This window comes from Phalacrocorax aristotelis, chromosome 18 (assembly GCF_949628215.1).
Source record: "Phalacrocorax aristotelis chromosome 18, bGulAri2.1, whole genome shotgun sequence".
Lineage (NCBI taxonomy): Eukaryota > Metazoa > Chordata > Aves > Suliformes > Phalacrocoracidae > Phalacrocorax > Phalacrocorax aristotelis.
The window spans coordinates 10,733,504-10,760,428 of record NC_134293.1 but is presented as its reverse complement, the minus strand read 5'-3'; the positions used below and the strand labels follow the sequence as shown (position 1 = coordinate 10,760,428).

Sequence of the window (26,925 nt, the reverse complement as noted above, 5' to 3'; positions counted from 1 at the left end):
TCGCAGAAAAGTATCAGGCTTTAAAAAGTAATTTTAAAGTATTAAAAAAGTATTCAGGTGCACTAATCATAGCAACATAGGTTTCAAAAATTACTCAAGAGGTTCCTTTAGTGGAACATGCATCCTGCTGTTCTCGGTCCTGCTCTCAGTTGGGGCTGCTGGTTTTTCTCCATTCCGGTCCCTGAGGTTTTCATCAAGAGATTCAGTTCCTCTGCCAAGGTTATCTCGAAATTTGATCTCAGGTCAATTTACTGTTTCTTCTAAATATACAGCGAGAATCACAAGCGCATCTCTTTGTATGATATCCCAGTGTCACACAAAACCTAATGCCACTGACCATCCGCAGATATCTTCATTTAGTTACTCCCTTCTTTTCTCTGCTGGTCTAAATCTGCAGACTTGCATGTGCAAACAGAGCCTAGGACAAACACCTAAGCATCTAAGCAGTCAATAAACACAAAAAGGGCTACCAAGATTTGCTGACAGCACTGAACAAACACCTGATGTTATGATGCCGCAGCAGTGAGGCATGAAGATCAAATTCCTTTTGATATATGAAAGGATAGAGACAAGGCAGAACAAACTTGCTTGAAATCTCAGCGAATTTAAGTAAACAGGCTAATCAGGCCAGCTAAAAGGCTGGTGAGAAGAGAATGACTTGGGGAGGAAAACCACATCACAAGGCAGTCATTCTGGTGTCCAGCTCAACTCTTCTGCTGTCACACAGCCAAGCTGTTCCTATTTTCAGTGCTCCATGCCTAGCAATGGGTATCACAAACAGTTATTAAAGCAAATTCCTGCATTCAGATGCACACCAGAGCTACACTGTCAGCGCCCACAGACGCACAACTGAGACCATGCTATCTCCAAAACCTTCCTGTTACTTCCACCTTTTGCTTGTGTAACAGTAGCACCTCTATTTTAGAGCCCACATCAGCTGTTAAGCTTTAGTCCATCTAGTCTTAATTTTATCTGTCCAATATGTGGAACTGCCATAGCTAACATCTGCCTAAATCACACAAACTCGGTGGAACAATTGCTTAAAAATTATTTACACTAGGTGGATGGAATCATCTGACACACAATTTGAAGCTCATTAAACAGCTCCTTGACAAATATTTGTCAGCATTTCTCATTTGTAATTAATTATATTGGGCTTTACCTGATGATAATTTAGCATGGTCTCAAAACAGACTAGTGCCTGCGTGCTGAAGAGAAATTAGCTCAGCAAACGCACGGCGAGAAATTGTGCCAGTTTTATGAAACAAGAATCCCCATTTAAATGCAAGTCCCCCCCCTTCCTGCCCCACACCGCTTCTATTTGTGCTTCATAAATATCTGTGTCCCATTTCAGGCTTGTCAGATGAACTGCTTGAGCTGAAGCTAAACAAACATCCGCAGAAAAACCTCATTACCTTACTCAGTGTTCAGACAACCTGAAACCAACTGCTTACTCCATAGGGATGGTCAGAGCTGACTCAGGAAACACAAAGTCCTTCCCAGGCTTTAAGCTACCTTAACATTCAGGTCAGATTTCACTTCTCATCACAGTAAGCCATCTTCACCACAGCATGTCAACAGCCATGTCACATCGCTCTGCCCAGAGTCCTACGCACCAGGGGGTGGAGGGAGACAAACCTCTTCGCGAAATCTCACCGTGCCAGAGAGCTCCGCAGAAACCTCCTCGCCAGCACTGCCAGAGCACATCATGGAGAGAGTCGCTCCAAAGGACTGATTCATCACATCTTGAAAAATGACCTTTCCCTGTCAAACTGGTGTCTAAAATGCCCACCTGAGTTCGTAGAACCTCACGCTATTATTGCTGGCAACAAACACACCAGCACTGCAACACGGGCTAGACCAAGCCAGGGAAAGCGGACAGCTTGACAAGACACCGATCACACTAACATGGGTACGGAGTGGCTGTGCCTTTCTCTTTTTGTGGGCTGAAAGATTTTGGGAGGGAAGGGAAGTGATGTGTGAGTAACTGCTGTGGAGTAAAGTGCCGAGCTTGCTGCTGTCAGCCCCAGCACGGCTCCTCGGGGGAGGACCTGGTGAACCAGATCAAACTGCAGGATCACATCTCAGCTGCTTAACTACAGAGTAAGCGCAGGTCTCTGAAGGAAAGGTTCAGGATGCTCCCCAGTGTAGGACACGGGCCTACAGAGAACATCGCTACACCGGAGTCTAGCGAAGCCAGGCAAGGATCAGCCCGGCCACATCTGCGATAACACTGGATTTGTTCAGCTGTCACTCCAAGGGTGTGGGGGGGGGAATCAACAATAAGAACCCAGTGTCTTCATTCAGCTTCCTCTTCCCCTCTATTCCCCAGGCAAACATGAGAGAGATCAAGGTACAGGCTGCCGTAAACCCAGAGACAGGTAACTAGAAGCAGATGGCCTCTATTTCTACACCAAACAATTTACACTTGAGAAGCATGAGAAGGCTACTGAGACCCGGACAGAAAAGCAGCTCCAGGAGTGGGAGCTGGTTAAAAAGCTGGTTTTGCTTCAAAGGATGGGAACTTTTATCAACATAACCATAACATACTCAGATGACTCCTACTGAAGTTACAGCGGCCATGGGATACATACTTTTCTTGTGCAGCGCCCTTGTCCCCTTGCCAACTACGAGCCTCACACAAAATACACAGGTATTTTGCACAGAGTGGGCTTTTTCAGTCACCCCAACAGAAAGCATTTAGTAAAGGACAGGTAAAACGAAGCTACGGGGAAATCTCTGTTCAGTTTTATATACAGCATTCGTAAGAAGATCCTGGGACAACATCCTGCATCCACCCGACTCACACACCTACTGCTGCAAAGACGTCCTCATAAGCAGAGAGCTCAGCCTTGTCCCTCTGCGGTGGCTATCCCTTCCCATGCGAGCCACCACCTGTGTGCTTCCCCTCTCCTGGACGGCGGGTTTGCATCTTCCAGCGGTGAACATGTTCTGCACTTTGGTCCTCACGGTTTTTCACATCAAGCAGACAAAACGCCCTCTGTCTCTGCGCACTTTCAGCTGTGCTAAGCCTGAGAAAAGGCTGAAGTTCAAGCACAAAGCCTGGGCTGGGACAGTCCTGTCACATGCTGGGCACAAAAGTCTTCTGCAACCTGGGGAGAAACCTCCACGTCCTCCAACGAGTCGGGGGCAGACCCAAAGCATGAGATGTATAAATACCAGGACACCTCTCCATGGCACCCAAGGCTTCTTGTCTCAACTCCAGCACGTCAACACCTGAACATCTCACCAGTGCTGAGATCTCACTCCACCAGCCACTCACAACCTCCCCACCAGCACTAAAATCGCAATAAAAACTTCAGGCTGCTACATGCAACGCGCACAGTAATTCCTGCCACGTTGGGCTCGTACCGTAGGCACCTTCATCTCTCTCTGATCCTCAGAAACAACTTTTTCAACATACATACCGAGCTGCTGGAAAAAGCACCTAACAATGATTTTGTGACATTATTTCTTGACGCAGCATGAAATCGTTAGGTCAAAACGTGCCACCTATCACACGAACATTAAAAGTATGTCAAGTCTCAGTGTACAAGCTATTGTTTTATCTGAATGTGATATTAGCTGGCAGAACTGGGTAATGTTTCTGCGCTCCTTTTTAGTGATATAGGATTACGACAGGATACAAGTAGTAGCCATTCTTGGCTTCGCAAAGAGAAAAGAGCACAGCAATTATTTTCATTTCAAGCGGAAAATAAACAAATAAGAAATGAAACAGAATAAAGGCATTTTCTAAAACGCCCTACCAAGTTCTGACCATAAAACTCGCTCTTCCCCTCCAAAAAGGACTACAGCCAAATTCTCCAGTCCATATTCCCATAAAACCCCTAACAACACAAACTGGGGCTTTGTTTGAGGAAGAACAGAATTTTGTCCAAAACATAAGATTGCAAATCTCACTCTCACCGACAAACACGTATTCACACTCCTTCTCTCTCAGGTTGGAGCAGGGCGCTCCTGCACAGGCTCACCAGGTGAGAAACAGTGGTGAAATTTCAGCCTTGTTACCTCAACATTTGTTCATTCTTGTTTACACGCGTCTAACACCAACCATGTGGAGGTTCGTTGGAGTGAACAAATCCTCCCCTCAGTTACACCGGTGTAAGTTCTCTCAGAGGCGTCAGTCTGGACAGATACAGGTGTAACTGAATTTTGGCTCCAAATCAAAAAAAAGAAAAAAAAAAAGGAAAGAAACAAAACCCAACACCCCACCCCCAAAAATGCCATTAAGTATTACTGGCTAAATATTTAAACATCTTAAGAGCTACACAGATTTTTTTTGTTAAACAATCAGCTTCATCTCTGCATTTATTTTGACAGTTCATAATCGTTCCAGTTGTGACTCCGGCGCACGTAAACCCAAATAAATCTGCTTTTCTCCACGGCAAACTTCTCCGGAGCAGAAGTTATAAACAACAAAGCCATTTAAACAAACGAGCTGGAGCTCTCCCTGCACAGCCGCCACGACCCTGGCTGGGCTGACAGTGGTTCCACGGTCGTGGGTGGGTGGGTGGGGGGTACACAGGGGGGACCGAGGACAGGTCAGGGGGAGGGAGGCGATGCCTGGGAAGCCCCCCACGGGTGGCATCGCCTCCCTCCGCCCGACCCAGCCTCGGCTTACCCGCATCCCTTCATTCAGCAATCTGAGGTGGGGGGGGGGTGGGGGGGGGGGTGGGGAGCGACTAGTGCCCCCCGTGCAGTGGGAGGCCGCGGGGCCCACTCGTGACAGGCCGGCAGGGAGCACGGCAGCGGCAGGGCAGGACGGGCGCCCCCCACCCCTCAGCAGCACCACCAGCGATCGGCGAGACCGAGAGAAAAAACACCCACCCCCACAGACCTCCCCCCCCCCCCCCCCCCCGCGGCCCACGGACACGAGTGGGCGGCCCCGAGAAAAGTTTGATCCGTCGGAGGGGAGGGGAAGCGGCGCCGGGAGCCGTGCGGGGGGGTGGGGTGGGGTGCGGGGGGGCGCACAGCTCCCCGGTACGGGGGTACGGAGTGGGGGGGTGGCGGCCCCCGGTCCCCGCCGCCGCGCCGGAGCCCCCCGCCCGGCCGCCCGCCGGGAGCGGCGCGCCGCGCTGCAGGTGTCGGCGGCACGGAGGGAGCGGGGAGGGGAGCGGGGCACCCTGGGGAAGGGGCGGCGGGACCGACCCGGCGGGCACCCCCGGCCCTGGGGGGGGGGGGGGGGGCTCGGGGCGGCGGGGGGAGGGGGTGTCCGGGTCGGCGTCGCGGGGGGCTCCCCCCGGCGCTGCCCCCACACAATGAGGCGCACACAAAGCGCCGCCGCTCCTACCTCCAGCGCCTCGAAAGTGACGAAGCTGGACATCGCGAAACCGTCGATAATGTCCTCTTCGGCCGAGGAGGACTCCCGCCGCTTCCTCCGGGGGGGCCGCGGCCGGGACGGCGGCGGGGGCCCATTGTCTTCCTTCTCCGAGCCCGAGGAGGAGAGCGCCGCGGCGGCCCCGGGGCCCGCGGCCCCGCCGGCGGCAGAGCCGCGCCGCCCGCCTTTGGCTCGCCGCTCCCGGTCGCGCTGGGACCGCGATCGCCGCTTCTTCCGAAGCCCGTTGCATCGCGCCGGGCCATCCATGTCTCTCGCCGGCTCTCGCTCTCGTCCCCCCCCGCCCCACCGCAGCCACAAATCCGGCTCCCCCGGCGGAATAACGGGGGAGGGAGGGAGGGAGAGAGGGAAGGAGAAAGGGAGGGAGGAGAGGACAGCGAGGGGGTGGGGGGGGATGAAAGAATCCGAGTGCGGTTCCACCACCACCAGCAGCAAGCACCAAATGTAAGAGATTCCTATAAGCGAGCCAAGGAAAGTAATGGCTGATCTCAGGTCGCCTTTGTAAAAAAAAAAAAAAAAAAAAAAAAAAAAAGAAAGGCGAGAGAGAGAGAAAAAGGGGAGGAAAAAAAAAAAAAGCCTCACCAAGCAGGCAATAAATCAGAATAGCGGAATGCTTTGATCAAGGGGCTGGGAGGGCGAGGATCTCCGAAAGAGAGGAAAAAAAAAAAAAGGCAGAAAAGAAGGGGGGAAATAAAGAAAGAAGGAGAGAGACCCGCTGGAAGGAGGGAGCTGAGAGTATTTCCTTGCACAAAATTTATTTTCTTTCTTCCTTTCCTCCCCAACTGAAAGAAGTTCCAGGAGGGAAAAAAATATGTGTATATATAGATGTATGGAGCTCTCTTTCTCTCTGCGTGTGTGTGTGTGTGTGTGTGTGTGTGTGTGTGCAGGGAAGGGTGCAGCCTTCCCCTCCCCACGAACACGCACTCCTCTCCCCCTCCTCCTTTATCTCCCTGGATCAAACACAATAATAATAATAACGATGCATCCAGATGCAATTTTCTCAGGCACCGACCAGGGGTGGACTCTGGAGTGGAGATCGGATCCCAGCCCGGCCCCTCCAAAAACAAAACCAAACAATAAAAGAAAAAAAAAAGAAAGAAGAAAAAAAGGGAAGGGAGAAAAAAAAAAAAGAGCCCCAAAACACGCCCACCCACCCCGGCTATTAATACGGATCAATCATGGCAAATTCATCGGATTAATTGTGGCGAGGAGGGGGGTGCTGGTGGCGGTGACAATAGATCCGAGCCCAGAGGAGGCTGCCCCCCCCCCCCCCCCAAATCCCACCACCACGACAATAAGAATCATAAAAAAAAAAAAAAAAGAGGTGGTGCCGAGGCTCGGATACGCTCCAGCGGGGACGGCACCGGTGCGTGCTTTCCGCTCCCGCGGCTGCCGCCCTCGCCCCTCTCTCCCCCTCACGGCGGGGGAGGAGGAGGCGGCAGCCGGCCGGTGCCCCCGGCCTGGCGGGGGGGGGGGGCGCAGTGGGCACCGCCGGAGGGCACCGGCACCGCCGGAGGGCACCGCACCGGCACCGGCACCGCCGCCCGGCCCGGCCCAGCCCAGCCCCGCCGGCGCGGGGCGGATGGCGCTGCTGGCCCCCAGCGGCCGCCCGGCCCCGCGCCGCGCCGGTCACGTGGCTGCCGCTGCTGCCGCCGCCCCGCCCGTTCCCCGCTCGGCGCCGCGCGAAATGCGGCGCCCCGACCGCGCGAAATAAGTTGCGGGCATGCGCGCAGGGCCTGCGCACTCGGCGGCGGGTGGGTGGCCCAGCGCTTCCCGCCCGCCCCGTCCCGCCTCACGCGCCGCTCCCCCGCAGCCTGCCCTCAACTTTCTCCTCAGTTTTGGCCGTCCCGTCTTGCACCGTCCCCGTTCTGCCCCTCAAGTCCAGCTCTTCCCCCTCCCCTCATGGCCCGTTCCCTGAGGGCTCGGAGATACCTCAGGTGCTCGCCCCTCGCCGCCTCAGCTGCTCTGGGGTGCTGCGCCCGCCCCTGCCCCTGCTCACCCCCGGTGTCCAGGCCGGCCGGCCGGCCAGGGCCGCGCTCGAGTCCTCATCGAAACCGAGGAGGTTTCGTCGTCCTCCCGCTGTCCCGTGAGGGGAGCCCGCACACCTCTGCCCCCGGGAGGCGGTAGCCACGGCCAGAGCGATGCCCCGAGATGGCTGACACCACACAGGTGGTGGCTCTGTGGATGAAACGAGCCAGGGCTTCCCACAGCCACAGGCTGCTCAGATGGGGTTTGGCCACCTGCAGCTCACCTGTCCTTCGCTCTGCCCTTCCCATGTGGTGTGTGGCCATTTCCCTTCTTTGCCCTCAGCTTTCTTCTCGCCTCCCTTCAGGTTTCACACCTCAGTTTTGTGGAGGGGCTGTGTTAAGGCACATTGCCCGTGTCACCTCAGGACCAAAAGGACTGTGGAACTTACAAATATACTTCTTCAGCTTTTTCTGATGGTCACCCTTCTCACCTGGTGCTTCTGCCTCCTGCCCAGGGGAGCCAGCTGTGGGAACATGCTTGGAAGGAGAAGAGGGTGTGAAGCTGTTCAGTCTGGCTTCAAGGTGAAAGCTGCAGGAGCAGAGACCTGCAAGGTTTAGATTTGCTGCAAAGGAAAAAGGACAGTGGAGGAGTAAGGAACAAGGTGAGGAAGAGAACCAAACCTGTGGAGTCTTCATGTTCAGGACAGAGAAGAGGGGCTCTGGAAGCGCAACATCGGTTTTCCTCTGTCTACCAGATGATCAGGCTATTGTATAGTTTGAAATATATTGGGGGCAGTTAGGGGCAAAAAAAAGAAAGGGAAATCAATAATCCATCTCTACAAGAACCTTGTCTTGGAGTATGCAGGCTGCCCCTTGCTGTCTCCCGTAGCTGCTCATCATTTCTCCATTGAGGCACCAAGAAGGGCCAGAGCAAGGGGAGCGAACGCAGGCTGAGCACATCAGTGTGTGTTTTTCCAATAGCCTCCCTCCAGGCTGCTCTGACTCTCAGGGGATGGTGCTTTGCTTGATTCCATAATATGTTGTTTACTCTGTACCCCAGCACTTAGCCACCGATCAAGTAATATTCTTAATATCTTTTCTACAAGTGTCAAATGATTACATGAAATACTGGGAATCAGATACACCCTCTCTATCTGGAAAGCAAATGACATCTTTGCCACCTCTCTCCACACCACGTCTCCTGGGCGATATGCAGTGACTTTTAAGCTGGTGCGCACAGGTGTGAACCAGAAGGGGAGGAAGCACAAAGCTGTTGGTGCTCTGACAGTGTGAGAGCGTGCACTTTACAGAAGGCCACGCTGCTCATTGCAGAGACACACGGCTGGTTTTTAAATGTCCTCAAATATCGAGCTAGAGAACATCACCTCCTACATCTGACCTTAGGCCCCCTATACAGATTTTTTTTCTGTTTAACAAATCATGCTTCAGGTTTTTCTGTCTCACTTATAGCTGCCTGCCAGATCTATATAATCTGACTATACAGAAAAAGCTGTACAGGAATTGTTGAAGTGATACAATTTGTGCGTACAGGCAAGCTCAAATATTACAAGGTCTCTGTCTTCTGAGAAATATTAAGCTGTAGTGTATCAAACAACTGTTACCTGTTGGGTTTTTTTGGAAAATAGCTATGTAATTTTCAGGGCAATGTAATTGATTATAGTTTCCTGCTCATCCATCACCATTAAAGTGACTTAAGAGACCTGTAGTCAGATACTTTTCTGCAGACATTCACTGCATGGCTGAAAGCCTGCTCAGTCTGTGTTCTTGAATGCATGTATGTGGAAAACAGAAACAATACGTGATTTATTTTACCTTCTTCATAGAAACAAATCCCTAGATTTGCATGTCTACTGAAAAAATAAGATTAAAACCCATCCATCTAACTCATCCTCCACTGCAAAACATTTTTCTTATGGGCAGTATTTATAGCAGGTATTAGAAATCGCTGGTTACCTTCTCGGGTACAATATAGGCAAATTACCAGTTTTCTGGGTCTGGTCCAGCAGGAGCGTTTCCACCAACGTGAATAGATTTGGGAGGGAGGGCAGGTAGCGCTTACTGTTACCCAGCACCTCAGACAGATACTCAGGAAGTTCTCTCTCCGGTGTGTTCTTGCACCCAGCTCAGTATTTCAAGTCATCTTACCAGGAAGAATACCACAGACCTTTGTGCACATATGTTCTTAGGCTGCCTGTTAGCTTTTCTTCTAGAAATACATCTTGCCTGGCATCTGGTGTGAGAAAATAGCTTTTTTTTTTTTTTATGCTGAGTCACTGTTTTTGAGGTTAATGACTAGTGTACTCAACTGGATACTCGTGGTTATTAACACCCACAGAAAGAGTACTTCTTGAACATGTTCTAACAGACCTATAATCTTCTGATTTGAGACAGACACCACAAGCTTTCTCTTCCTAAATAATGAAGAGAGAAAGGTTAACACAGACCAAAAGCAACAACTGCAATTTCCATATCCCCATTAGGCACTGGAGCAAAATAAAATTTGCAACTGTAAAAACACTAAAAGGGGTTTTCTTAGGACTAGCCCCTGGCGTACCTGTCTGAAAGGGATATTTTGAAATAACTTGAAAATCAGGAGGTAATTCATTGCTTGAGGAAATGGCAAGAACCTTGCTGCTAGCAAGAATAATTTGCGCTGTGTTTTGGCATTAAGCTTTAAAGATGGAATTTTGAAGACTTTAGTCCACATAAGATGCTCAGCAGAGGCAAACCTGTCTTTCAGGGGTTAGCGTCCTTTTAGGAGACAGGTAGCTTAAAATAGCAGAATATCTGTCTTGAAGACCATTATTTTTATTTCAGAAGGCTTTTGATCTGGGAATGCAAAAAACAAGAGAAATGGGGAAAAAAAGAGGCTTTTTGTTATTGTTTCAACCCTGCTCATACAGTGCATTTATAAGAATAGCAAATAATGAGAACCAAAATTCTAATATAAAATAAAAGCCAGGGTGATCGTGTGGATGGCTGGGGAATTTAAAACAGTTCCATAAAACTAAAACAATTTTCTCCAAATTGCATTGCTTATACAAATTGTATTGCTTATCAGAGAAGATTGTCTAGCTTCATAGCTAAGGGCTGCACTGGTTGTTTTAAAAGGTGTTTTCCTAGAAGGTGGTTTGAAACAGAAACAGCTAAGGAAGAAGGAGTGCCCAAAGTGAACCAGCGAGGGAAACTAGAAACCCATGACCTTTAAAAAAAAGAAATATTTCAAGAATAATAATAAATGCAGTACTAAAAATAGTTGAAACCCAGCGGAAGACAGGTTTCCAGAACAACAAACTTCAAGCGAAAATATACAAAGATGAGACGATCGTTCCTTTCACAAATTAATGAACTAACCCAATCGGTGGAACTCACTGCCGCAAGGCAGCTCTGAGGTCAAGAATAATGAGAACTTTCAGAGTAGCCATAATACTGATTACAAAGTGGCTGAAGGAGGTGTACACTGTAATGCCTCAGAACATAAAACGATTTCTAAATCAAAGCAAGGGACAGGAGACCGAACTAGATGGACCACCAGTCTGGTCCAGTCCGCCAGCATCTGCATCCTCCTGACAGTAATGGTCAAGGCAGGCAGACATCTGAACCTCTCTTCTAACTCTCTTGTGCTTTATTGTTAGGAAATAAGAACAGTGCTATAACCATCCTTATCAATAGCAGGAGATCACAGGGTTTATGAAAACATTGGTGGATTAGCTGGCCCAGAAAAGTCTGGATTTTTGTAGCTGGTGAAAATCATTCTGTAATTGATAGCTGCTTCTTAAAAATAGCTTTGAGTTCAGGAAATCTGAGAATTGAATAAAGAAAGTGCTGGATGGCATCAGCAGAAGTACAAGTTTTCCCAGAAAAGATGGAAAACCAGTTTATCTGTTTCTCATTTTCCTAACTGGTTATAATAAAATTATGAAGCAAAAATATGAGTAATTTTATCAAGGAAAAACCACCGAGCAGTAATCAGATAAGATAAAAGACTTGTGGTGAATGGAGTTAAATCCAATTGGTGGCTGGTCAAAAGCAGTGTTCCCCAGGACTCAGTTTTGCCCAGTTCTGTCTAATATTCTGGACAAGGGGATCGAGTGCGCCCTCAGTAACTTTGCAGATGACATCAAATTGGGCGGGAGTGTTGATCTGCTGGAGGGCAGGAGGGCTCTGCAGAGGGACCTGGACAGGCTGCATCCATGGGCCGAGGTCAAATGTATGAGGTTTAACAAGGCCCAGTGCCAGGTCCTGCCCTTGGGTCACACCAACCCCAGGCAACGCCCCAGGCCTGGGGCAGAGGGGCTGGGAAGTGCCCGGCGGAGAAGGCCCTGGGGGTGCTGGCTGACAGCCGGCTGGGCATGAGCCAGCAGTGCCCAGGTGGCCAAGGAGGCCACCAGCCCCCGGGCTTGTGTCAGCACTGGGGTGGCCAGCAGGAGCCGGGCAGGGATGGGGCCCCTGTGCTCGGCCCTGGGGAGGCCCCACCTCGAATGCTGGGCTCAGGATTGGGCCCCTGGGGACAAGAAGGGCCTTGAGGGGCTGGAGCGTGTCCAGAGAAGGGCAGCGGGGCTGGGGCAGGGTCTGGAGCACAAGTGTGCTGGGGGGCGGCTGAGGGGGCTGGGGGGGTTTGGCCCGGAGAAGAGGGGGCTGAGGGGAGACCTTCTCACTCTCTGCAGCTGCCTGAAAGGGGCTAGAGTGGGGGGGGGTTGGTCTCTTCTCCCAGGTGACTTTTGTCAGGATGAGAGGAAATGGCCTCAAGCTGCATCAGGGGAGCTTTAGATTGGATATTAGGAAAAATGTCTTCACCAAAAGGGTTGTCAAGCACAGGACCAGGCTGCCCAGGGAAGGGGTTGAGTCACCATCCCTGGAGGTATTTAAAAGGCGTGTGGATGTGGTGCCTGGGGACACGGGTTAGTGGTAGATTTGGTAGTATTAGGTTTACGGTTGGACCCGATGATCTTAAAGGACTTCTCCAACCTAAATGATTCTATGGTTGTATAAGGACTTCAGAGTCTTGATCTATTGACTCAAGCGGATCTACACTAATTTACAGCAGGGGAAAACTTGGTCCCTGGCGAACAGGGGAGACACAAGCAATAAAGCTGTGCATGTTTATCATGTATGGCCAGGCAAACTCAAGAGTTTTTGGACCCTGCTAGTTCCTTGGGATTCGTTAGTAAACACCCTAGTGGAAGGTGACTAAAACTGTGTTCAAATCGCCTCAGATTCCTTGTCCTGCAGCATGAGCATTGGTGAATGGCAGCATTCGCAAATGCAGGGAGTAAAGCGGGTATCACTGGGTTTCAGGAGGCTTCATTTGAAAACATGGTTCAAAATTATGTGGATAGAACAACAGCTGTACTGATTGTGAAACTGTAAAGTGTTGTGATAAATGGCAACATCAGAGTTTGTGTCATTGTGGATGGAGAATTCTGGAAGGTCTGATGCTGCAATCCTGTTTTACTGAATATCTGAAATATCTAAATATCAAATAAATAGTTCATTAATGCAATTTGGAGACTACATTAGATTTGGAGGAATTGCAAGGAATCATGTTGGCGGAGGAACAAATATAAGGGCCACCAAGAACAAGATTTACAAAAAAAAAAAAAGAGAGAGGCGTAAAAGGTAATGAACTGTATCTGCTGTGGAAGCAAAGCACAAACTGCAAATATTATTACAGTTCTTCAGTTCTTCAGTTAGCATCATAAAAAGCTCACGGATCTTCTAGGGGGAAATTCTGACCTCAACTACATGTAAACGGGGAAACTACTATTGACTTCAGGAAATTCAGCATTTAGCTCTCATCTGTTTTTTTCCATTTGAGAATGGGATTTTCAAATGTGACTAAGAGATTTAGAAGCATATACCTGCCCTTTTGTCCCTTTGAAAGCAGTTGACAGAAGCATATTGCTAAATAGGCGCATACGTATCTGCCCTGAAAATCAGTCAGCTTCTATTACCAGAAAAGACCAACCGTTTATGTGTCAGTGATGCCGAGTCCAAGTCACACTGTCATGGGTGATACCAATTCTACTGGCATGTCACAGCGATCCGATTGATTTAAGTTTTTCCTTCCCTCCCACCTTCACCAAAAAGCATGTGAAAGAAACACAAGAATGTGTTTTTCCAGCATGTTAAATCAATGTTTAAGAGAAACTATGTTTTAGCCCAACACAGGTTACTATGTGAAATTTAATAGCCTGGGTTGTCCAGGAGGCCAGACTACCTGATCCCGGTCCTTTCTGGCCTTTAACTCTCCGAATAAATTAGAAACCTGATCTCTCAAAGTTTTAATTTCAGAGCAGTCTTTGTAAATGGGGGTGGAGTGGAATTCCTAATAAATTACATCCTCCTCCAACATTCATTTTTCTCCCTGAGAAAGGGTTTCTTTTAAAAAACAGTGTTTAGTTCCACATCTTCTAAATGACAAAAAATTTATATCTCTTTATGTCTTACACTGTACTGTGTGCCAGCACAGCAATTATTAAAGCATTTTTATTGATATTACACAGCTCCCTATGAAATGTGAATTAAATTTATCACTAAAATTGATTTTTAATGACAGCTCAGGTTTACATTTCTGAAGTTCATACCTTTGCACTATTTTTTTGTTGGCACTACAGTAGGGCAGCTACGATATCTTTATTTGTCAGAAATGGATTCGGAGACATCCTGTAGTTTACTCGCATTTATCGCTGCAGTTCTGCTGGCGAAAACAAGGCATTGTTCTATGGAAGTTAATCTGCAGAGAGCAGAACTGGGCTAACTGGTCCGAGTCTTCATACCCAAGTACCTGAAGTTCCTACATCTGTGCTTAGGCACTTGCAGGAGTGTCTTGATTTTTAAAGCTGTTGAATGTGTTCAGCTTTCATTTTAGCTTTGTGAGAATTGTGGGACACCCGATCCCTGGAATCAATTTGTCATCCTCCGCCTCTTTTCCCCCATGTATTTTCTTTCCTTATTACTAACAAACTGCTGCAGGTAACTTTTGGTTTAGCAGACTGAACATGACACTGGCTACTAAAACAGTTAACAGTGCAGGGAATGCTGCTTTTTAATCTACCTGTTTTTTCAGCTGCTGCAGATGGAAGGCTGAGAGACTTTTTCCGGGCTTGCTATTTAACATATTGTATTAATATGCTTTTATGAAAACAGTCCTCTGACATGGAGCATGCAGGAGCAGAGTCTGGGCATAACTAGGTCTCCTCTGGAGTTGAGTAGACTGAGGACAGAAAGGTACGATGTGAAGTCAAATGCAATTATTGACCACTCCAAACAGTGTTACACCAACTGAGCATCAAGCGTGCTTAGCGTTCAGGTAGCTTTCAGAAGGAAATTAGGTCCGTATTAGTGTAAGCTACTGTGGGTAAAACCTCCAAGTTGGCAAAAATGTCGCTTTTGCTTCTCCAAAATAGCTATATTTCTGTAAGACACATCTGTGCAGGAGTTGGGGGGAGGCTTGGGTTGTTTTTCATTGGCTGATGGGCGGAAGGATTATTGGTTGCTCTTAAAAACGATCCCAAGCAAACTTTTACAAGGTCTTCTGTGACTAATAAAACCTGAGTCTTTGAAATGTACTACAACCCAAGTTGTTGTTAAGAGATAATTCTCTTCGATCCAGATGCTTCCATGTGAAGTGCAGTGCAGAGAAAAGAAAAAGGGAGAAGGAAAATTGATGGAAAGCTCCTGAAAGCAGAGAGGGAAGAAGTCGGCAATTTCTCTCCCTTTAACACTTCATGCACTGGACTTGGGAAGTAGTTTAAAGGTTCCTGTGCAGAGTACAGCATGGTGGGGGCTGAGAAAGGCCCTTGCACCGTGGGCTTATCTGTGCAGAGATCTGGGAGGATGATAGTCCTTTCCAGGCTGGGGAGGGTGCCGACACATCGGGATTTCATCTGAAAGGCGATACTAGTTAAGGCGGGGTCATCTTGCTTGTAGTATAATGTCTATAACAGTGAATACGTGATCATGGGGACCTGTGAAAGTGCCTAGGCAGGGCTTTTCTTTACATGAGTGCCCTGGAATTCAGTCAAAGGGTTTTGATCATCCTCAGCAGGTTTGGCATATTCCGTAGATGTAAAGGGTAGTAAAATCCTTCCCTCTGTGATTTGTATTCTATATTTCCAGCCATTTTTCACCTTTTCCTGCACTCAGACCCAAGGGCCTGCTCATGAGCAAATGGGTGGGATAAGGCATGGAGGCATTTCTCACAGTCCTGCAAGATGCGGTACAGCTGCTGCTTGGAAAGTGATGAAGCATCGTCTCCTTCATGTCTTTAGAATATTCCCTCCAGAGAGGAATGAATGTGTTTTCCTGGCCACCCATCTCTTGGGCATTTATTTCATTTTTGGCCACCCTTCTCCCCTGCTACCTGTCCCCCTGCATCTTGTTCCTGACCTCTGGACTTTATGCTTCAGTCTGGAGGGATGGAGACTTCGGTCATCTCTGGAAAAGCAAGCTTGTTTGTTTATAAACAATAAATCATGACTGGCAGCCCTGTTCCATGGGACACCAAATCCTTCTAACTACTAGTGATAGCCGGAAATATAAGGCGCCTTTAAAAATCCCAACCTACGCATCTGATATGTTCTGCAGATGGTATACAAGCAGCCCCAGTATTTACAGAACTTCACTGATATGTCTCGCTTACCTGTTTACTTGCCCCCATCTAAAATATCCCATCAGCAGACACTGTATATCTTTTGTTCTGGGAAGGCAATCCCTTTTTATCTTCCATGAATTTGGAAATACACCAAGCTCCTCAAACAAAAAATAAAAATAATAATGAGGCAGACACAAGCAGTATAAATCAATACAGCACTATTGATGTCAACAGAGCTATGCAAATATATACTAGCTGAGGATGACACATAAAATCAAGCACTAACTTTATACAGAAAAAGATAGAAACAACAGCAGCAATATTAAATACACTTTTCAGCTATGCTCAGAATGGATTGTGGAATAAGTCATCATTGTAATATGTAATTTGAGAGGGCTGTGAATTCTTCTGTGAGCATGTTGCTTCAGGAGATGAAGAAAAATCAAAGCACAGGCTTGCAAGGAACATTCCCCCCGATATTAACAATAAAACTGTAACACTGCTTGGCTTTAAATAACAAATCTAACCAGGTTTTGCAGGTTGTTGTAAATTCTACTCTACCCCAAAGAGTCAGGGTTGCAACAGTGCCGGAACAAATGCCATTGCAGGCAAGTGATTTGTGTCAGCATTGGTCAACTCAGAGTTTTACTAAAGCCATCGTTATTTCAGAAATCCTTTCGGCCTGCAATAAGCGGTATGGTCGTACTGCAGGCAAAGTTCCCAGTGAGGCGCTGGGTCTGCTTGGATAAAGCCCCTAAAGACTAAATAAGAAACATACCGGTATCATTAGTGAATGTGCTGCTCTTTTTAGCAGAAGAAGCTGTTGGGCTCACACAAAGCTGTGGTGGTGACAGGACGATGTATCTTTTGGTTAAGCTGCCAGTCCGATGTTGGTTTACCAGCACAAGACTTACCATACGCATGGAGCCCCTTTGTGAGCTGACGAGCTCCTCCTGACTCTGAGGTTCCCTACTGTCAAACCTGACCACAGAAACGGGTAGTGGATAAACAAAGCTAAGGGAAAAAAATTACTTAATAAATCAACAGCTTAGCAACTAATGCATGTGCCTACCCCGTAAGTTCTTCTTGTACCAAACTCACATGAGTTAAATATTCACCTGGTGTTCATTTCACAGAAGGGAATTATTCCCCGTACACATTAACTGAGACAATTACTGAAACACCAAGATCAGATTAGCTCCTGTGTCTTGAAAAGAACAAAAAAGAAAAGAAATCATTGCTGCAGCAAATTGCAGAAGTGTTAAAAGGCTCAAAAGGTTGTTCAACTAGTAGACAATTTTAAGTAAAGCTAATAAAACATGGCCACTTCATTATTCATTCATGAGAAAAGGCTGAGTTCAGACACTGCATGTCAGTAGAGAAGACGGTCTATAATATCCTGTCTTTTGTTCATCATTTCCATGATCTCCATACACATCTTGTTTATGTAGCAATACTTTTAGCTCACTGAAGACCAGCCAAGCAAAGTCAAAGAAGAAATCCCCACCGTTTCAATAGGCTTTAAATCCAGTCTTGATCACCCTCTTTCCAGTTCTGGGATGGAGCCATGCAGAGTGCAGGAACCTCATGTTGACAGTGCTCAGTGCTTTCCAGGCAATAACCTCTCCCTTGTTTCACTGAATCGTTATTAAAACCTGGGTCTGTTCCTCCTGAATCCAGTTGCAAGATTCCCTTTGCCTTTAATTTGTAGCAGAACTGTAGGATCCAGATCAAGAGCTGCACCAGGAGATTTGTGATCCACTTTCTGCCTCTGGTTCTGACCACGTTGTGAATAGCAGTATTCAAATTAACTCCAGCCACTTGTTCTTCACTCAGACCATCCATGGAAATGGGGAAGGAATTAATTTCCCTGTTTGCAAAGTGCCTCGAATCTGCTGGCAAGAACAGTTGTGAGCCAAGGCTGCTGTGGTCTGAGGACACGCTGCCTTGGGCGCAAAGTGCGACTGTGAACTGAGGCTTCCAAAGTCGGCTAGAGAATTTGGATACAAATTGTGGGAAATTTTATAGGCATCCAAATCACCAAGGCAAGTTTAAGCATCACTAGCCACAATCGCTCCGGCTTTTTGCTTTAGTTGTTTTCTCCTGCGTATCCAGTTAGTCAGTATTTCTTTGTATTCTGCTTGCCTCTTTCCAGGCAGAGCCCTTCTAGCTGTAAAACTTCCAGGAGTGTAACGCTCTGTCAAATGAGGCAAAACTCCAAATAGTTAAATAAATAAGCAGCATCAGGGTTCACTGAACAAAGATTTTGGTTAGGCAGAGGCTGTTTTATTGTTTTACTGATCTGATGCACCTTATTTTCATCTTCTCCTTTTCCTGTCAGAGCGTTCTTGCCATTTAAAATTGAATCTCTTGATTTGGCATTTTCTCCTGTTCTCCACGCCACTTGGAATAATTACAGTTCTTCCACTTTCCAATGCCGCTTTTAAACACATTATTATTTATAATTTTTTAATCTTTCTTTTCCCCAGACTGAAAGTTATTTGTAATTTTTCAGGAAAAAATGTCCTAGTTAAAAAACAGCTACCATTATTGAAGGGGGAAGGAAAGGACAATAGGATAGGGAGGGTTATCGCTTGTACAGGACGCAGTTGGGCTAATAAAGAAAACCAGCGAGTTTCAGTGCTAAGGGATGGCCAGATCTCTTCAACACCAGACAGACGGGATCATGAACCCCTTGAGATGGGCATAATCTTTGTGTTCTCACTGCTGGGCACTGTGCAAGCAGAGGTTCTTGCTTGTAAGCATTACTTCTGTAGTCTGTCCCAAAACAAATAATAGCAGCAATAACTTCATAATAAACAAATATGGACCATCAGATAACAAAAAAATGGCATCACAGGGCTATCAAGCATAGGCCAGCTCTAGCACCATGGGGACGCACTGCGCGTAGCCATGTCTTTTCCCTTCCCCTTGGCCCTGTGGCACCTCTGCAGAGACTGCTCCATCCTCTTTGTTACACATTGAGCAAACACACACCATCCTGTGGGAGAGGCTGTATTTTAGCCCTTATTTGAATCATCTCTGTAGATGTTTTTTTGAAAAAATATGCAATGATCCAGTGAGGTTTTCAAAGAACAACCTCCCCACAGCGTGGGTGGTGATACAAAACACACTGCTTGCAGACCTAGATGCCTCCAGTAATGGCAGATAAAGCACTTTACCTCACCTCTTTCACAGTAGTACCATGAAGCCTGCTGCCCTAAGTCATACTCAGAAGCCTGCGTTTATACTGCTCCTCGTTCCCCCATCCTTTGTCAATATAGTCTTTTAGAGCGCACCTTAGAAAATTATGGCAGGGGTTGATCAAGGACCAGCTTCCGAAGGTCCCTTTCACAGAGCTGCTGTAGAGCCGCGTCCCAGCCCTGTGGCAGTCCTCCCGGCTTTGTTACAAACTGGGACTACCCATGCTGAATTTCTCTGGGAACGCCACACCAAACCAGAGTCTGGAAATGCTAGACACACTTCAAGTAGTAAATACTTTTTCTGAACATCTTAACTTAATAGGGCTTTATTATTTCAGCTAACTGTAAAATCAGAACATGGCTCGCTAGCCTGACAACGTTATCTTGTCAAGATCCCAATTTGTTGACTGTTGGAGAGGTTTTTTTCTTGTTTTCTATTTGCTTTTGGTTTATCCTCAATTCTCTTTTCATTTCCCTTTGTATTGATTTTGCAATTTTCCTTTCTGCTTTTTACATTTCACACACTTACATTTCAGTGATTTCTCTTCCTTTCTTCCTGCATTGGTATTTAATACGTGCATTTGTCTCTGTGCTTAAACATATGGAGCCTCCATATCTTATCAGCTTCATAGAACTCCCACCAAGACTTTTCTTCTTTTGTTTTCACTTGAGTCACAGTAATGGTATTCTGGCAGCTGAGGGTTGGGACCTTTTTTTGACTAAATAAATCAAAACAGAATAATAAAGTACAGGCGTTCCTTTGATAACTCCTCTGGTCGCTAAGCAAGTTTTCAGGCTCAGAGTTTACAGCCGTATTTATAGCATTGCTGAAAAAATGTTAGGGTTTTAGCAGAAAGTCTTATTCCCTTCTTTATTATTTACATGTTAATGTAAAGAGAAGTACGAATGGCAGGAGTGTGAAATGTGCTTGGGCTCGGTATTTCCAGTGGGTGCAGCGTTCATGAGTACAGCTCAAAAAGAGAGGGTGCAACTGTCTTCAGGCCCTGGGTTTAACGCAGAGCAGCTGAGCAACACCGCTTACGCAGGCCTTTCCACACAGCAGGCTATGAGCTGCTCTCCAGACGCTTCTCGAGCAGCCTCAGCTTCAGGGACAGCATTTCCATGGCCGTGGGACTCTTTGCCCACCCTCTGTGCTCTGTCTTGCCTGCAGCCACCAGCATAAATTGCAGCTCAGAAGGGGAGGCATCATGCCTCTGCTGCGTAGGGCCTCCCAACAGGCTAAATGGCCTTTGTGGTTCTCCTCCGGTACACCCTGTACACAGAGCCATAGCTGGAGGGGAAAAAGATACCTCCTCCTCCTCCCAATAATGCATTTAAGAAGCTGTTATATGCTGCACGATATGTAGTACCGACCATATATAAAGTAGGTTATGGTAGAAGCAAATATACGTGTTTAACTACTGCCATGAGTAGTCCCATTGTATCTGTGTGGTTAACCAGAAGCAAAATTTTAAGCGTACGACTAGGCGTGGGCAGGAGCAGGACACTACAGTTCAGCAGGTTGAACCCCCTCACTGCCGTGATCTCCATCAGAAGAATCACAGCGCACACATTTGCTGAGGACGAAAGATTGCGACTGGCCAACGTATTTATTACATTGCCGTGACCTCCGGAGCAGCACAAGTTCTTATCCAGTCTGTTTTCGACCCTTTTATAATCATAATTTGTTGCTTTTGTTAAACAGTTTAATTTAGTCATTCTGATAGTTTTAAGTGAAAAAGCAGCACACTGTTTCAATGAGTTCTTAGCTTTGTAGACAAGGATATGATCTACTCTTACCCCAAATCTTTGTTATCCGACAGTATTTCTAGAGTGTCAGCAGCTGAAGACAAGTAATGTCAGCTTTTAAATAGTAATAAAAAGGAAACGTTAGCTCTCAGGGTTTTGAAAAATAGTTTTAAAAGTCTATAGTATAGTACACAGTATACGAATCACATCCTTTCGCAATGAATTGTTCAACATAGTTTTCACCAATCAGCCCTGTGATTTTGCTGGCTATTGCCTTGATTTTAGAAAATTTGGACCTCACAGTTCTGAGAGTATGAAATATCTTTCTCTGTAATTACTGAGAATCCATTTTTTTTAAGACTGATATTTGAAATGGATATAAAATTAATTTACCTAGGTTGAATCTCAGAAAATTAATTCTGTATTCACAGAGTAAGTTGCAAGTTTGGGCAGGATATGCTGTGCTCATCATACAAATGAGAGCTAATAGCTGTTCTGAGCACTCTGTGCATCCCACTCTACAGTGTGGAGCTGCAAAAGATGCTGAAGATCTGTGTTACAGAGATCATAGAACCATAGAATCACAGAATGTCCTGAGTTGGAAGGGACCCACGAGGATCATCGAGTCCAACTCTGGTCCCTGCACAAGATAAAGAGGATTGGGTCAAACAGAATGAATTATTCTGGTGGGTTTTTTCATTTTCATTATTCAAACCCTCACAGGCAGTGTCAGGTGTTGCATTTTGCCAGAAAGCTCTTCCAGAAACACTTCAGACATTGCTTTCCATGTAAAGAGCTATGGTTTTCCGCGACTGGTTCTCCAATGGAGAGGTGTAAATGAGGCTCCATTTTTGGTAGCTTAGCTAGACTAAGATTGTACAATAATAAAGCTGTGACAAGAGGAAATTTATTGGCTGATTTATCATTTTTCCCCAGAGCAGGAAAAATTATTCTGCCCAATTTTATCTTGCAGAAAACCCAAGAAACATCACTAGTAAGGATATAGTAGAACACCCCATTTTGTCAGTACGTGGAAGACACTGGGATGACTGCCATTGCCTCAGCAGCTCACCACACTCCTGCAGAGTGTTTCAGCAGAGGAATTTTGTTCCTTTAAAGAGCTGGAGGCTCCTGAGGAGCCAGGATGACCTTTCCAGAGCTTAGGAGTGCTGTAGCAACGGAGTTCAAAGACATTGCAGAGAAAGTGACCAACCTTGGAGCAACCAAAAATTAGGGAAAGCCAAGACCGAACTTTTATTTGTGTAATACATAATGATGATGTAAATACTGGCAATACAACAAACCCTAAAATAATTTCCAAGCATAGTACTGTACATATTAGACAATCAAAATGACAACTCCTGAGAGTACAAGATTAATTAAACTGTGACAGAAGACAATATTTTCAAAATTGAGTAAGGCGATATATTTAGAAGAATCCTGAGTAGTAAAATGACATAAAATTCAGGAATACCTGCTCTTTCTGATTTATAGATCTGCAACCTCAAGCTCCCCACTTGCCTTACTTAAGCGGCCATACAGCCTGCCTGCGGACAAAAAAAGAAAAGGAATAAGGGGAAAAAGCAAGTGGTCCATGAAGGTTGCCTAAATTGGACAGGGTTGTGTTTTTCTCCTCTCCTTCTCCACTCTAATCTCCCCTTCCCTCCCCCTCATGCTCTGCTTCTCACTAGTGGTTGATGAAGGCCTGTCTGGGTTTTTTTTTATTATTACTGTTTTATTAGAAGTTCAGTTCCTGCTGTGTCTGAAACATTCTGCGATAGCTGGAGAATAAGTCAAATGTGACACTACATAAAATAAGAGACTTGAGTAACTGCGATAGGAAGAGATTTACAATCTGAGTGTGTAAAGCTTTGTGTTGTTGTTTTTTGTTAACACGTAATTTCACTTCTGTGGCTAGACTCACATTTTCCTGTATTAAACTTCCACCCGGTTTCTCCCTTCAGATATAGTGGGAGAGCTGAATAAGTGCTTTTCCTGAGATACTCTGTTGGAGGATTAAAATGTGAGCGGTTTGGCTGAATTACTGGGGCCCAGGGGAGAAGTCTGGGGACAGAAACCCCTGATGATGAGCCAAGGTCAGATGCTGGGAGCTGTAGTCACCCAGGTGAAGCACTGACCTACTGGAAAATAACTGCTGAGACAACATTAAGTAAGTCAAAGTAACCCTAGCTCCCGGTGGCATATTGTCCCCACATCCCACCTGGAAGGTTTCACTCACTGAGTTAAGTCACAGCTCTCTGTGAGGCTGCCGTAACTCTTCTAGTAAAACCAGAACTGATCTGTACCCCGCATTTCTAAAGTTCTTTTTAAAAAACATAAAAAAGCAGTTCCCTCACCCATCTTCTCCTCCCATCACTCTTTAAAGAGCTGTCAAGCAGCAGGTTTATTTTTGCCAAATCCGAATTTAGGGTGTTTGGGAATAAACCAACCAGGGACACATTTAAGAGAAAGACTCCTTCGCATTTTCAGCACAATGCACAAGAAAACAAATCTCTCGCTGAACACTTGTATCCACCACCATCGTTTCTTGCTCCGGCAGTTCTCTGAGCTGAGAGTCACTTGAGCAAGTTCTCGTCTGGCAATAAGGAAAATAAAACAATATTCATATTCTACATCACGTAAATAAACCGCCATCTGACCCTCTCCATTCCAGCTGCCAGAATCTAGCAGACACTCCCCTTGCCGTGAAAAAGTAGGTACCTCCATCGGACTGCCGTATCACAACCCCATCCCGTCTTGTCCTTCACGCTCCCTTGCCTGCGGTCACTCCCTCTCAGCAGGCGCAAGCTTTCTGGGGCAGCAAACGCTCTTCATGTTTTACATTTGCACAGTAGCAAGTACAACGCAATTCCTGCCCTTAGGCATTAGCACAAAACAAGTCTTAAAAGGAGTATTACATATTTGCCTCTACGTATGGATATGTGTAGAACCTGGCTCTGACCTTGGCTTGGCCACAACCATCTTTCCTATGGGTGAACGAGCCAGAAGGAAGCAAGCCCCTGGGAGCTCCAGGAGCAGGGTAAGGAAAGGGGCTGCAGAGCGGTTGCATGGAGCACTGGCAAGCCCCTTGGTGTGGCATGACCTGGGGAGGAACCTTGCCGCAAAGGGGAGGTTGGATGACTGAGTGCTTGCTAAATTGGTCACTGCTGAGCAGCGTAAGCACCTGGGAGCTTGCTGGTTCCAGCACAGCTCCTGGGGAAAGCTGAGCGGAGGCAGTCAGCAGCCACCAGTGCCATGCTTGCCCCAGGGCCCGAGACAGCAAGAAGGCTGTCAGAGGCCACCACTTAGGTGATTTTGACAGCTGACAAATATCCTGGTGGAGAATGACCCATTCATCAAAGGCAAAATTAATTATGGATGAGATTTGAAGGGACCGTTCAGGAGTGCTGTGTTTGGTTGTTAGGTAGCGGTGGTCCGGGCTTTCAAGGTCACCACTAAAGGGGATGTTTAATGCCCAGCTGACACTCCCCTTTGATTTCAAGCTCCTTTTAAAATTCATTTGCACACTTCCTAGCTAGCTCAGATACACCCTGGATTAGTAACACACACCACTGCTCCCCTCAGCTCCCTCGCCTTTTGCTGCCTTTGATTATTCCAACTTCTCCTTTTGCTCTTGCTTATCTCAGATTTTATATCTATCTGCAGTGTTTTCTCTCTGTGCTGCTCTCATTTCCCTTCTCTGTCCCTCTGTGTAATCCTTATCCTTCTCTGTGCTTTGTTTAATCCTGGCTGCCCGATTATGCAAATTGCACATTTACATTTTGACAGGGCTCCTCCACCCCTTTTCACGTCGTTATTTGTAATACAAATCATTTCCCCTTGCTTCCCCCAGTTCCTAGCTGCCTCTCAGCTTCCTCACTAGGATGACATGTAGAAAACTTGGGGTTCAGGCATGCTCCTTCCCCCAGCCCTGTGCCTGCCAGGCCGTACAGGGTGCCCTAACCCCAGGGCCACGCTGCACGGGGCAGCTTGGAGAAGCTCACCGACCTCCCTCTTTTACTGCACGGGCTGAGAAGGGAAACAGAAATGTGTTTCCTTACCTGACCACCCACCTCCCTGCTATCAGGTGAGAAGGACCGTAGTTGCAAGAGGCTGAGCTGGTGCTCGGCGTGGTTGAAGCGACTTCCCTCTCTTTTCCACTTTGCATCAATTGATGCAGGTTTCTAGTAATTTTTTCAGGATGTGTGGTTTTACATCTATTCCCCCAAAGATCAGCTGTGCTTGTCTACTGTACATCTGGAAAAAAATATCACCAGCAGAGCCCTTAAAAATAAAGTTCACGTAGAGAAATTAAATGCTATTTCTTCCATAAATTATTTAATAAAACTCACAAGATTTTGCAATAGCATCTTCTACATTAAGTCGCATTTGTTCTTCTGCCGTCATCCCTATAGCATTAAGGTTTTTCCAGTAGAGTAACATCAGCTTCTGCTTCCGCTCACCCTCTTCCTTGGAGGAGATATGTTTCTGCAGACTAGTGTTTTATTTGGGTAAGGCCTTATTTATCTTAATTCTAAGTACATCCTGCTCTGCATTTACATTGGAGAAGAAAAGGTCAGGGAAGTATACATCTTATTTAGACTGGAAAGCACTGAAGTCTGAGTGCTCCTGGTGAGGAGTCTCCCAGCGGTAGGCATTATTCTTACTGCTCTCTCATGATGGCCTTCATTAGCTCCCACATGAGTTCATTACCTCATCTCCCAAGAAAGTTTCATATGTTTGACACGTTATGCGGTGGTAAAATTACATTTAAAAGCACAAAAGCCATCCTGGCTTCGCTGGACTGGGGCCAGACTTACACAAAGCACCCATGGCATCTCCAGTCTTAACCTACCTTCTTGACACTGCCAACACAGAGGGATTATTTGCACATTAGGTACAGATGCAGCAATTTAGCCCCAAGAGATGATTGCCCCCAAAGGCAAGAGAGGCAAGGGCCGGGAGTTAAGCGGCATCACCCACAGTTTACAGAGAGGAAGAAACGCTCAGCCCAAGCTTAGCGAGAAGCCTGCAGGAGAGGTGACAGCCGAGCCTAGGCACACTGGACCACGCGCCGTGAAGTTTGCGCCGTGATTTACGTACATATGAATTTTTATAACAGGAATGTATTTTTCCTCTTCTTTCTCTGTCAAGCTTGAGTGAGCGCACAGTTACAAGACAAAATTGCCTTCACTTTCCAACAGCGCTGTCCCCGCCTGTTTTCCGTTGCTGCTCTCACACCCGTTCTTTGTCGTTTCCAGCCCTGTTACAATCCCCCAGCTTTGCTCCTCTCCTTTTCTTGGCCAAGACAACATGGCAACTTTGCATTGCTGAGGCAAGGTTGGTGTGTCAGAGTGCTTCCTTCTCTCCCTGCAGCTCCCTATTTTCCTACAACATGCATTTACCTTTGAACTTTCGTTTTAATCTCCCGATAAAGCCCCGTCGGTTTGCTATCCAGTCCAGCCCCTCATTTACATTCCTGGTGCATGCCTTTCTATACTTAGATTCAACTTCCTTCCCTGTCTTATCACCCCTCTTATCTGCTACCTTCAGCTTAATGTCTTTTGTCTTCCCCTTTTCCTCCCCCTCTCCTTTTTCTGTCCATTTTTAAGTGAACTCTTCATGCACCACTAAGCCCACTCCATCACGGCACCGCTGTCATTTCCAGTCCTGAGCGCCGGCTGGCCTGGGCATGCCTCCCCTCGCCGGCGGAGCAGCGGCGTGCATCCCCTGCATGCGCCGCTGGATAAATGGCCAGCATTAGAAGCGTTCTGCGAGATGGAGGCCTGTGGCAGTGCTAATATGCCACCACTAGTGCATCTCGCTGCAGTCGTCACATCAGTCCTGAGGGAAATTACAGCAAGATGATCTACGGCACTAGGCCTCCTGTTTTAATCCTGGCTCTTTTGCATCCTGCCAGAGAGAAGTACAGTCGCACTAGCAGCTGGAAATAACCGGCCTTTTATCACGGTGTTGCTGTATCATTGCTTATTTCACTGCATGTTTGCTCCCATCGTGTGCTGACTGTTCAGC

At 46.9% G+C, this 26,925-nt stretch overlaps 1 protein-coding gene across 5 annotated transcripts in view; it reads right to left on the bottom strand.

The window, feature by feature from the left end:
• AUTS2 (activator of transcription and developmental regulator AUTS2) overlaps nucleotides 1-6,611 on the bottom strand; it is a 793,107-nt gene extending 786,496 nt beyond the window's left edge. For 2 of the 5 annotated variants that reach the window (XM_075113524.1, XM_075113526.1), the window contains exon 1: nucleotides 5,312-6,522. In XM_075113524.1, coding sequence (XP_074969625.1) covers nucleotides 5,312-5,605 — 294 coding nt within the window. In that variant the 5' untranslated portion in view covers nucleotides 5,606-6,522. Of the gene's footprint in view, nucleotides 1-5,311 lie in introns of all 5 variants that reach the window. The other 3 variants (XM_075113527.1, XM_075113528.1, XM_075113525.1) reach the window with 2 other exon arrangements.
• Nucleotides 6,612-26,925: the final 20,314 nt, after the last annotated feature.